Raw genomic sequence first — 13,020 nt, 5'->3', positions numbered from 1 at the left:
GGTCACCTCACTCAGGATGATTTTTTTCTAGATCGATCCATTTGTCTGCAAACCGTATGATGTCATTGTTTTTCTCTGCTGAGTAGTATTCCATTGTGTATATGTGCCACAATTTATTTATCCATTCTTCAGTTGAAGGGCATCTAGGTTGTTTCCAGGTTTTGGCTATTACAAACAATGCTGATATGAACATAGCTGAGCAAGTGCTCTTGTGGTATGATTGAACATTTCTCGGGTATATGCCCAGGAGTGGTATAGCTGGATCTTGGGGGAGATTGATTCCCAATTTTCTAAGAAAGCGCCATATTGATTTCCAAAGTGGTTGTACAAGCTTGCATTCCCACCAGCAGTGGAGGAGAGTTCCCCTAGTTCCACAACCTCTCCAGCATAAAGTGTCTTCAGTGTTTTTGATCTTAGCGACTCTGACAGGCGTAAGGTGGTATCTCAGAGTTGTTTTGATTTGCATTTCCCTGATGATTAGGGATGTTGAGCAATTCCTTAAATGTCTTTCAGCCATTTGGGTTTCCTCTGTCCAAGGAAGGTCTGAGGAATCTGGATGCAGACATCCACGGCTGGGCCCCTGGTGGAGCACTGGGAGTCTAATTAGTGAGAAAGAAAAGGGTTTATATGAGCAAGAATTGCTGAAGCCAAGGTTAGATAAAGCACAGGGACAAATAACGAAATGAATGGAAGCACAGGATCTATGAACCAAAGGCTGAGGGGCCCCCAACTGGATCAGGCCCCCTGAACGGGTGAGACAGTCATTTGGCTTGATCTGTTTGGGAGGCAGCTGTGTGTTGGTGCAGGGTCCTGGGCTCGCTGCATGAGTTGGCTGTTTGAATCCTGGGACATATGCAAGGACGCTTGGCTCAGTCTGGGAGGGGGGGACTGGACCTGGCTGGACTGAGGCTACCAGGTCAATCCCGGTCCTCGGGGGAGACCTTGAGCTGGAGGAGGTGGGAATGGGGGCGTGGGGTGGGGGAGGGGGCGAGAGTGGGAGAACAGGGCAATCTGTGGCTATTATGTTGAACTGAATGATGTTGTAAAATAAGTTTACTAAAAAAAAGAATAAATCAGATGTTAGGATTTTTTGTCTTTTATTAGAAAAAAAAACCACATGATCATCTCACTAGATGCTGAAAAAGCCTTTGACAAAAATCCAACACCCCTTCGTGATAAAGGTTCTAGAGAGGTCAAGAATACATGGGGGTGGGCTAGGGGGAAGGGGAAGGGGGCAGGAAGGGAGAGAACAAGGGAATCTGTGGCTGTTATGTAGAACTGAATAGTATTGTAAAATAAAATAATAAATAAATAAATAAATAAATAAATAAATAAATAAATAAATAAATAAAAGAATACAAGGAACATACCTAAATATGATAAAGGCAATTTACAGCAAGCCAACCGCCAACATCAAATTAAATGGAGAGAAACTCAAAGCGATTCCACTAAAATCAGGAACAAGAAAAAGTTGTCCACTCTCTCCATATTTATTCAATATAGTACTTGAAGTTCTAGCTAGAGCAACAAGACAACCAAAGGAGATCAAGGGGATACAAATTGGAAAGGAAGAAGTCAAACTTTCCCTATTTGCAGATGATATGATAGTATACAATAGTGACCCCAAAAATTCTACCAGAGAATTCCTACAGCTAACAAACTACTTCAGTAAGGTGGCAGGATACAAGATTAACTCAAAAAAATCTGTAGCCCTCCTATATACAAATGATAAATGAGCTGAGAAAGAAATCAGAGAAACATCACCCTTTACAATAGCCATAAATAATATAAAATACCTTGGGGTAACTCTAACTAAGCAAGTGAAAGACCTGTATGATAAAAACTTTAGTCTCTGAAGAAAGAAATTGAAGAAGATATCAGAAAATGGAAAGATCTCCCATGTTCTACCTATGGTAGAATTAACATAGTAAAAATGGCAATCTTACCAAAAGCAATCTACAGATTCAATGCAATTCCCATCAAAATCCCAACACAATTCTTCACAGACTTGGAAAGAACAATACTTAATTTATATGGAAAAACAAAAAAACCTAGGATAGCTAAAAGAATCCTGTATAATAAAGCAACCTCTGGAGGCATCACAATCCCTGATTTCCAGCTCTACTATTGAGCTATAGTAATAAAAACAGCTTGATACTGGCATAAACGTGTGGACCAATGGAATCAAATTGAAGACCCTGACATTAATTCACATACCTATGAACATACAATTTTCAACAGAGAAACCAATGGGGAAAAGAACGTATCTTCAATAAACGGTGCTGGCATAACTGGATGTCAATATGTAAAAGATTACAAATAGATCCATATCTGTCACCATGCACAAAACTCAAGTCCAAGTGGATCAAAGACCTCAACATAAATCCAGTTACACTGAACATGATAGAAGAGAAAGTAGGAAGTAGTCTTGAATGCATTGGCACAGGAGATCATTTCCTAAATATAGCACCAGTAGCAGAGACACTGAGAGAAACAATTAATAAATGGGACCTCTTGAAACTGAGAAGCTTTTGTAGGGCAAAGGATACGGTCAATGAGACAAAAATGACAGCCTACAGAATGGGAAAAGATCTTCACCAACTCCACATCTAACAAAGGGTGGTTCTCCAAAATATATAAAGAACTCAAAAAGCTAGATTCCAAAATACTGAACAATCCAATTAAAATTGGGCTACTGGGGCAGGAGAGATGGCTCAGAGGTTAAGAGCACTGGCTCTTCTTCCAGAGGTCCTGAGTTCAATTCCCAGCAACCACATGGTAGCTCACAACGATCTGTAATGAGATCTGGTGCCCTCTTCTGGCCTTCATGGATAAATGCAGACAGGACACTGTATACATAATAAATAAATAAATCTTTTTAAAAAAAAAGGCCAGGTGGTGGTGGTGCACACCTATAATCCCAGCACTCGGGAGGCAGAGCCAGGTGGATCTCTGTAAGTTTGAGGCCAGCTTGGGCTACAGAGTGAGTTCCAGGAAAGGCAAAAACTACACAGTGAAACCTTGTCTTGAAAAAACAAAAAAAAAAGGGGGGGGGCGGGGCGGGGCTACAGAGCTTAACAGAGAATTCTCAACAGAAGACTCTCAAATGGCTGAAAGGCATTAAAGGAATTTCTCAACATCCTTAGTCATCAGGGAAATGCAAATCAAAATGACTCTAAGATACCATCTTACACCTGTCAGAATCGCTAAGATCAAAACCACTGAAGACAGGTTATGTTGGAGAGGATGTGGAGCAAGGGGAACATTCCTACACTGTTGGTGGGAGTGCAAACTTGTATAGCCACTCTGGAAATCAGTATGGTGGTTTCTCAGAAAATTGAGAATAAGTCTTCCTCAAGACCCAGCTATACCACTCTTGGGCATATACCCAAGGAATGCTCAATCATACCACAAGGATACATGCTATGCTCATAGCAGCATTATTCATAATAGCAAGAACCTGGAAACAACCTAGATGCCCCTCAACTGAAGAATGGATAAAGAAAATGTGGCACATATACATAATAGAGTACTACTCAGCAGTAAAAAAGAATGACATCATGAAATTGGCAGTCAAATGGATGGAACTAGAAAATATCATCCTGAGTGAGATAACCCAGACTCAGAAGGACAAACATAGTATGTACTCACTCATAAGTGGATACTAGATGTGAGGGAAGGGATGGCCAGACTCCAGCCCACAGCTCCAGAGAGGCTAGCTAACAGGGAAAGACTCTAGGAGGGACACATGGATGACCCTGCAAAGGAGAAGTGGATGAGATCTGCATGAGCAGACTGGGAGTGTTGGGGGGGTGGAGGGCGAGGAGTGGGGCATGAGAACATAGGGAAATGGGAGGTTTGAGCTGAAACAGGGACAGAGTGGGAGGACAGGGAGGGAGATACTATGATAGATGAGGACATCATGGGAATAGGAAGAGGCAGGGTGCCGGGGAGGCTCTCAGGAATCCACAAGGATGACCCCACCTGGGAGTGCTGGCAGTGGTCTAGAGGGTACCTGGACTTGTCTACTCTGGTGACCAGCCTAGCAAATATCCTAGCTGTCATCATAGAGCCTTTGTCCAGTGACTGATGGAGGCAGATGCAGAGATCCATGGCCAGGTGCCAGGGCTGGGTTATGGGAATCCAATCGATGAGAGAGGAGGGATTCTGCAGGCAGGGGACTCAAGATCATGATGGGAAAACGTGCAAAGATGACTGATCACACTAGTGGGAGCCCATGAACTGGAGACTAGTGGCTGCGGAGCCCACAGGGGACTGGACTAGGCCCTCTGGATATGGAAGACAGTTGTTTGACTCGAACCATTTGGGGGGCATCAAGGCAGGGGGATTGGGTTCTGCCCCTGGTGCATGGGCAGGATTTTGGGAGCCCGTGACTGTGGTGTGACACCTTGCACAGCCTTGGTGCAGTGGGGAGGGGCTTGGACCTGCCTAGGCTCAGTGTGCGGGGCTCTGCTGACTCCCCATGGGAGACCTTGATTTGGGGTCTTTCCCTGTTAACTAGTCTCTCTGGAGCTGTGGGTTGCAGTCACCAGAGAGTTCTTATCTCTCTCAATCCTGTGACCAAAAGGGGGGTCAAGATCCTGTTTCCACCTCCAGTGTGCTAGGATTAAAGGTATGAGCCTCCCAATGCTGGGACCAGAGGCAGGAGTCACCATAGCCTGGCTTCTATGGTTAACTAATAGCTAGCTCCACCCTCTGGTCTCCAGGAAAGCTTTATTTGTCAGAACACAAACAAAATATCATACAACAGAAAACAAATGCCCAACAGATGTGCCCACAGGCCAATATGATGCAGGCCACCCTTCAGCAGAGGCTCTCCCTACCCAGTGTGTGAAGCTGACAATCAACCATTGCAGGGGCTGGAGAGATGGCTCAGCACTTAAGAGCACTTTCTGCTCTTGCTGAGGACCAGGCTTCAGTTCTCAGAACCATGAACTTGTGAACAATGTCTGCTGGCCCAATGCGCTCTGGCCTCTGTGTGAACTTGTGAACAATGTCTGCTGGCCCAATGCGCTCTGGTCTCTGTGTCTGTTCATCTCTCTTGTACCCTCTAACTTAGCACCCCAGCACCTCCTTTTCCCCACCTCTAGCCTCTTACCCGGATAAAAACCATGTAGGGGTGAGTTGACTTAGTTTTCTCCATGCTCAAGACCCTTCCAGCAGGACTCTGGACAGCCACTCCCAGATACTACCAGTCACTGTGCCTGCGCAGACGGCTATAGCTGCACCTGTTGCTCACCAGGCCTGACCTTGGGAGGAGCGAGACCTGAGTTTGGAACACAGGTAGGGACAGGACTGGGGTGAAAAGGCAGAGAACCGGGTAGCTGCTCACAAAAGAAAAAGAGAAGCTGCGATCAGTGTAACCTTTAACCAGTGAGACATCTGGTTCCTAAATCTCGTAGACCAGGAAACCAGGGATTAACCTGGTTTTACATAAGGGGTTCTGTGATAAAGAAGTGTAGCTAGAGTTTTCCTGCCTGGCCCACAGTCAAGACAAATCTTTCTTACCCGCCAGTCCCACAGCCGCTCAGACCCAACCAAGTAAACACAGAGACTTATATTGCTTACAAACTGTATGGCCATGGCAGGCTTCTTGCTAACTGTTCTTATAGCTTAAATTAATCCATTTCTATAAATCTATACCTTGCCACGTGGCTCGTGGCTTACTGGCATCTTCACATGCTGCTTGTCCTGGTGGCGGCTGGCAGTGTCTCCTTCTGCCTTCCTGTTCTTTCTTTTCTCCTCTCTGTTAGTCCCACCTATACTTCCTGCCTAGCCATTGGCCAATCAGTGTTTTATTTATTGACCAATCAGAGCAACATATTTACCATACAGAACATCCCACAGCAAAGAAGTGTGCAGGAGAGGATGTGGTCTATTTTGTTTGTTCAAAAGGTTATCCTGCTGTGTACTTTAGCGTGACAGTTATCCTGTGGCGTGTGTTTAGGCGCAGTGAAGACCAGAATGTCACCAGGATGCAATCCTGCTTTTAGGTCATTTACTCTCAGTCCAGTTGGAATCCTATATCCAACGTGTTATGATGAACGCACAGCAGAAGTGCTTTGAGTCCAATATTTTCAGGGCCAAAATGTTCCCGTTAGTTCCCATGTGACACTGCATCTTTCTCTCTTCTCTCTCCTCCTACTTCTCTGTCTTCTCTTTCCTTCTCTCCCCACTTCTCCCCTCTGTTATTGGTATGGGTTTTTTTTTATACTTTTACTTTTTTGGCACTTGACTCTTTTAGAAACCCACTACTCAGCTCCCAAATAAATAGAACACACAAAGACTTACTATTAGTTATCAATGTCTGGCCTTAGCTTGGCTTGTTTCTAGCCAGCTTTCCTTAATTTAAATTATCCCATCTACCTTTTGCCTCTGGGCTTTTTCCTTTCCTACTTCTGTATATCTTACTTTCACACTTACTCGGAAGCTGACATGTAGCTGGGTGGCTGGGTGGCTGGCCCCTGGCATCCTCCACTCCTTGTCCTCTTGCTCCTTCCCTCTGCATGCGGGTTGTGTAGCTTGGTCTGTTTGAGGGGCCCTTGGCACTGGGATTAGGATCCATCCCTGGTGCATGAGCTGGTTTTTTGGAGCCCACTACCTATGGTGGGACAACTTGCACAGTCTTGATGCAGGGGGTAGTGCCTAGACCTTCCTCAGCTGAATGTATCAGGTTTTGCTGATACCCCCCCATGAGAGGCTTTACACTTTTGGAGGAGGGGAAAGGGAGTGAGTGAGGGGAGGAGGCTGTGGGGTGAGCAGGAAGAAAGCTGAGATAGGGGATCTGAGGTTGGTATTTAAAATGAATTAAAAAAATTGTAAATAAAAAGAAAAAGTTTAAATTTAAACAAAGCATAAGAAAAGTATGCAACACATTTTTGCATCATTAAAACAAATGTTCAACAGCATAAACAAATGTAACACATCTTCAAATAATATTCCACAACACCCAATCCCTTCTTTCCTGTACCTCTCCCTGCCTCATCTCTCCCTCTCCTTCCCTTTTCTGTCCCCTCTAACACATCATTATCTCATACTGGCTTCTCATATTTTTTTGTTTTTTATTTTTATTTTTTGAGACAGGGTTTCTTTGTGTAATACTCCTGCTCAGCACATGAGAGCACTTTCTGCTCTTGCTGAGGACCAGGAGTTCAGTCCTCACCAACCACCACATGGTGGCTGGGGAACAGTGTCTGCAGGCCCAATGCCCTCTGGCTCTGTGTTTGGCCATCTCTCATGTTCCTCTAACTTTTCACCCCAGCTTCTCTTTTCCCCACTTTTCACCTCGTCCCTGGATAAAAACCATGTTGGGGGTGAGTTGAGTTTGTCTCCATGCTCAAGACCCCCTACCCTTCCAGCAGGACTCTGGACAGCCAGTGCCAAACACTACCAGTCACTGTGCCTTCACAGGGCTCAGGCTGCAGCTGTTGCTCACCAGGCCTGACCTTGGGAGGGTCAAGGCCTGAGCTTTGGGACTCCAGTGGGGATGGGGTTGGGGTTAGAAAGATGGAGGACTGGGCAGCTGTTCACTAAAGGAAAAGAGTGACTGACAACCACGCAGCCTTAAACCAGCCAATGAGACAGGTTATTCCTAATCCTGGTTGACCAGGGAACCAGAGATTAACCTGGCTTTACCTTTAGAGTCCCATGATGGAGAAAGGTAGAGAAGAGGATGTGTTCTGATTTCTTTGTTCAAAAAGTTAGGCTGCTGTGTGCTTTAGCAGGACATTATCCTGTGGCGTGTTTAGGCACAGTGAAGACTTGAAGTCCACCAGGATGTAATACAACCTTCAGGTCATTTACGGTTAGTCCAGTGTGGTTTCCTATATCCAACTTCTTTTTCTTTTTTCCCCAAGATTTATTTATTTGTTTATTTATTATATGTTCTAGATGTACGCCTGCAGGCCACAAGAGGGCACCAGATCTCTTTCAGATGGTTTGTGAGTCACCTTGTGGTTGCTGGGAATTGGACTCAGGACCTCTGGAAGAGCTGTTAGTGCTCTTATACATCTGGGCCATTTTTTCAGCCCCTGTATCCTATTTCTTATGATGAGTGCACAGCACAAGTGTTTGAGTCCAGTTCCTTTGGGGGGGTCTTTTTTTTTTGAGACAGGGTTTTCTGTAGCTCTGGAGTCTGTCCTGGAACTGGCTCTATAGACCTGGCTGGCATCCAGCTTGCAAAGATCTGCCTATCTCTGCATCTCCGGTGCAGTGAATAAAGCCCTGCATGGACACCACCCAGCGAGTCTAGAATTTTTAGAGCAAGATGTTCCCTTTAGTGCCCGTGTGACACTCAGTCTTTCTCTCTTCTCTCCTCTCATAACTCTGTCTTTCTTTCATTCCCTCCCCATCCCTCCTCTTCCCTCCTTTCCTTTCCATTTGCCTTCTGCATCTCTCCACTCTCCTTCTCCTTTCTGTTCCGCCTACCCACCTATGTATCTTAGGCTGGTTTCTTCTTTATTTTGATTTTGAATTTTTTTGTTAGTATTTTGAGACAGGGTTTCTTTAACAGTCCTGGATGTCCTGGAACTTGCTTTCAGACTAGGGTTGCCAAGAACTCAAGAGATCTGCCTACCTCTGCCTCTGCTTCTGCATCCCAGAATGCTGGGATGAAAGGCATGGCTGGAATCATCACCCACTCTTCAAGGTGCTTGCTCCCTAGAAAGGTCTTTCCCATTAACCTTCAGTTTCCAGGAATAGACAGGATAAGGTTCTCTGAGGATCTATTTATGTTCAGTAGACAGAGAATACAATCACCAAAGCTGAGTTCTTTCTATATGTGCTTTATTAGAGGGTGCAGTGAGTAGTGACCACAAACAGGCAGGCAGGGATGGTGTCCCAGTAACTGAGGTGACAAGTCTAACACGCAATGCCTTTGTTCTCCTTGTTGTATGGAGCCTGGGAGAAGCAGATGGCGGCCTCACGGTCACAGTTGCAGATGAAGGCCTCACAGGGGTCGTTTTCGTCTGGAGAGAAACAAGAAAGGAAGTTGAGTGGAGCCCATGACCCTGCTCCCTATTTTCTATGGCCAAAGGACCCAGTGGCCCTCCCATTGATGCAGCTATGGTCTGAAAGACAACGCACACAGAAGTCCATTGTGTTGTCCAAATTGCTGGAACACACTGATAATATGAACATTAGTTGTTGTGGCTGAGGAGATGGCACAGTTGGTACAGTGGTTGCCATACAATCATGAGGGCCTGACCTAGGATGCCCAGAGACCCTGTAAAAAGCAAGGTGTGATGGGGCATCTGTAACTCTGTTGGGAAGTGAAGTGAGGAGCATGGATCCCCAAAAGTTGTTGCTCATTCAGGCTAGTTAAAGGTGAGTGTCATGTTTAGTGAGTGTGTGTGTGTGTGTGTGTGTGTGTGAGAGAGAGAGAGAGAGAGAGAGAGAGAGAGAGAGAGAGAGAGAGAGAGAGAGAGAGAGAGAGAGACTCTACAGACATGGGAGACAGTGACTAAAGAAGACACAGGATGCCAACCCATTTCTATACATAAAAATAAACACATATATTTAATCCTAAAACCTATAAAAATAAAATTATCAGTCAGATGGTGGTGGCACACACCTTTAATCCCAGCACTTGGTAGGCAGAGGAAGGTAGATCTCTCTGAGTTTGATGTTAGCATGGTCTACAGAGCAAGCTCCAGGACAGGCTCAAAGCTACACAGAGAAACTCTGTCTCAAAAAAATAAAAAACTACAAATATGAATTACCACTTATAAATTTATATAACTGAAGATAAACCTGTCTCCACCAAATGCTGGATTGCAAGTGTGAACCACCACACTCAATGTATGGGTTCTGGAGGTGGAAGAGGGGTCTGTGCATGCTAGGCAAGCACTCTAACAACTCATCTATATTCCCAGCCCTCTGAATCCTCACCTGTAAAATGGGAATGATAAATGTTGCACTGCATAAGTGTTTACTCCAGTATCTGGCTTATAGCCAATGATGCAGCTTTCAGTTGTTTAGTCAATATGGAATCAGTATAACACAGCAGCTAACAGGGGAGGCTTTGGGCAGGCAAGATGGCTCAGGGAATAAAGGCACTTGCTGCCCAGTCTGAAATCGAGTTCCATCCCCAGGACTCACATATTTGAAAGAACAGACTTCTGCAAGTTGTCCTCAGACCTGCACACCTGTGTAGTGTCACAGAAATGCCTGCTCCAGAAATAAATAAAATCTTGAATTTTTTTTTAAACAGAGGCTTTGAAATGATGTAGATCAGTGTTCCAGAACCAAATGTCATCACTTCTAAGCTGGGTGGCCATGGCCAAGTGACCCTGCCTTCCTCGTGTTCCTCATCAGTGACGTCATCTATATTTTAGTATCTACCTGATAAGGTTGTTGTGAGGTCAAATGAGACCAAGGAAATGACCACTAAATGGTGACTGTCCTTGTTACTTCCTTGTGCCCTCCAAACTCATGAGGGACAAGCAGAATCCAGGGGTCCCAGAGGGTAAACCTACCACTGCAGGTGATCTCAGTCCCAGAGCATGAGTATGAGTAGGAGGTGGTGTAGGGGTTGTCTATGAGGGATTTGCAGTTTTCCATCTTCATGACCTGATCATAGCAATTGTCGTGAGTCTGGCAGCACCTGGAAGAGGAAGGAACAGCTGAGAAAGGACTATGGACCTAGAGGAGGTCAGTTCTCACCTGCAGTCTTTCTCAAACATGTGAGGATGATTTAAACATGATATTCCAGAATAAATCATCCTGAGGCTTGAGAGTCTGTGATTTCTATTAAGCATATATTTATTGAAAGCAACTTCTGTGGAGTGTAGTGGTGTCTACCATTAATCCCAGTACTTGGGGGGCAGAGGCAGATGAACACTGAGTTCAAGTCCAGCATGCTCTCCAGAAGGAATTCCATAAAACCTAGGGCTACAAGAGAACCCCTGTCTGGAAACTAACAAACAAAAATAATAAAGAAACTAAACAAAATATATGATGCTTTGTGAATCTGCATGTCTCCTATTTGTGCCTCACGAGATGCTCTGCTTGTGTCCTGTTCCCACCAACCCAGATGCTCCAGTCTCCCACCAGATGGATCACTCACCTGTCTAACTCATCCACCGGAGTGTAGGAGCCCCCAAAGCCACAGTAGCAGCCATAGTTGCTGTATTCCAACAAGGGATGACTGGCAGGGATGGTGCACTTGATCACATTGTTGAACTGCCACAAAGACCGACGGCTGATGCTGTGAGCATTAGCACCTGCTACAAGAATGCACAGCACACTCCATCAATTTCACCGGGTTTTACCAGGTGTCTGATGCTTGCCTGCTAGCTTCCTCCTGAGTCCCACCAGATGCTGCATCAGGAGAGCAGTGAAGAGATCTGAGTGTGTGTGCAAGTGTGTGCAAGTGTGTGCAAAAGTGTGCAGGTATGTCCTTGCCTGCAAACAGGTTCATAGGCATGCACATGTTCATAAATAACATGCTACACAAGGAGACCACAAAACAACTTTAGGCAGATGGTTTTCTCTCTCTACTAGGTAGGTATTGTAGAGGAAACTAAAGTCATCAGGCCTGTGCAAAAAGCTGTCTACCTATCTGAGATAAGGAGTTGTTGCCCTGTCACCAAGCTAGCCTCGGACTTCATAGGAACCCTCTGGCCTCAGCCTCCTGTGTAGTAGGATTATAAGTGAACACCACTGTATCTGGCTGGGCTGACTCCCCAGGACTCAGTTCTATAGACATTGTCTTTTGCCTTGCTTGCCTGCTCATTTCTCACTGTCAGGACAGACAGACACCACACTCCGTGCTCTCCTAGGGTCTCTGTGTTGAGGAGCTGAGAACACTCTCATCTACAGCCAGGAAAAAACTGACCTCTTAGTTCAATAACCCAACAACCCAACCATCTGTTAAGTTTGAAAGCTGCCCCACCCCTACGCAAGCCTAGGTGAAACCCTAGCCTTAGCAGGCAGTGGGATTCATCACAGTTCTAGCTGAGACCTTGAGCCAGAGAAGCAGCCAACACATGCTGATTGTTTTACACTGGAAGAATTAGAAGGAATCTGTTGTATGGCCATGCACAGCTCATAGACAAGGATAATGGTCAGATCATTATTGTAAGGTCAGCATTTGATTAAAAAAGAAACTGATCATCTGCTGAGGAGTAGGTAAATAATTCAGAATTCAGAATACACCGGAATACTTGGTCACCATTAAAATGCAGGAAAAGACAGGTAGAGTGGAACACACACTCTATGATACCAGCACTCTGGAGGCTGAGGCAGGTGAATATCTAAGTTCAAGCCAGGATGGTCTTTAGAGTGAATTCCAGACTAGCTATCACTATTCGAAGAAACACTCTCATGTAAAGTGCCCAGAAAAAAAGAATTGCAGTCCTAAACTTCAGGTGTGACCATTGGGGGCCTGTGCATTGAAGACAAGGAAGAAGGGGGGCACACATAGGGGACAAGGGTCCTACCTGTGAGCAGTGTGATCAGCAGAAGGAGTTTCATCCTGAGTGTGTGGAGGACTCAAGTGACTTCTCTCTTTATAGGTCTGTGTGTAATCCTAACCCTTGGGAGGCTGAGGTAAGTTTTGGCTAGAATGTTGAGTTGAAGGACATCCTGAGCCAGAACTATATAATCCTGTAAAAACTAATAATAATAATAATAAGGTTTGGAGAGATGACTCTGCAGTCAGGAGCACTTGTTGAGCTTGTGTGGGACCCAGACTCAGGTCCAGAAGCCACAAGGCAACACACAGCTGCCTCTGACCTCAGTTCTTGAGGATCAGACCCCTCCTCTGGCCTCTGTAGGCACTGCTCACACTCAGTTCAGAGACACACATGCAGGCAAAGGGCTCAAACACATAAAATAAAAGTCAATGTCTTTTAAAAGGAAAAGAAAAATCACATTGTCAGGACACTTTAGGCCCAAGGTGCCAGGGCAATATGGCAGAGACAGAAGGGGCTTCATTGCTTGCGTAGGTGACTGTAGTGGACTTTCCAAGGAGTCATCTGAGTTGACCTACAGGGTAAA

General features: G+C 45.3%; 2 protein-coding genes across 2 annotated transcripts in view; both read right to left on the bottom strand.

Annotated features, from left to right (window-relative positions):
- Positions 1-13,020, bottom strand: part of LOC143270612 (phospholipase A2-like) — a 326,364-nt gene that overhangs the window by 267,234 nt on the left and 46,110 nt on the right. The gene's annotated exons all lie outside the window — the stretch shown is intronic.
- LOC102908132 (phospholipase A2-like) lies at positions 8,789-12,552 on the bottom strand. The gene is made up of 4 exons (XM_076560614.1): positions 12,462-12,552; positions 11,087-11,246; positions 10,497-10,624; positions 8,789-8,987 (listed from the first exon to the last, which is right to left on the bottom strand). The coding sequence occupies exons 1-4, from the start codon at positions 12,493-12,495 to the stop codon at positions 8,881-8,883; spliced, it is 429 nt and encodes a 142-aa protein (XP_076416729.1). The 5' UTR covers positions 12,496-12,552; the 3' UTR covers positions 8,789-8,880.

This window comes from Peromyscus maniculatus, chromosome 23 (assembly GCF_049852395.1).
Source record: "Peromyscus maniculatus bairdii isolate BWxNUB_F1_BW_parent chromosome 23, HU_Pman_BW_mat_3.1, whole genome shotgun sequence".
Classification (NCBI taxonomy): domain Eukaryota; kingdom Metazoa; phylum Chordata; class Mammalia; order Rodentia; family Cricetidae; genus Peromyscus; species Peromyscus maniculatus.
The sequence above is the reverse complement of the archived record's forward strand: the minus strand, read 5'-3'. Positions and strand labels throughout refer to the sequence as shown.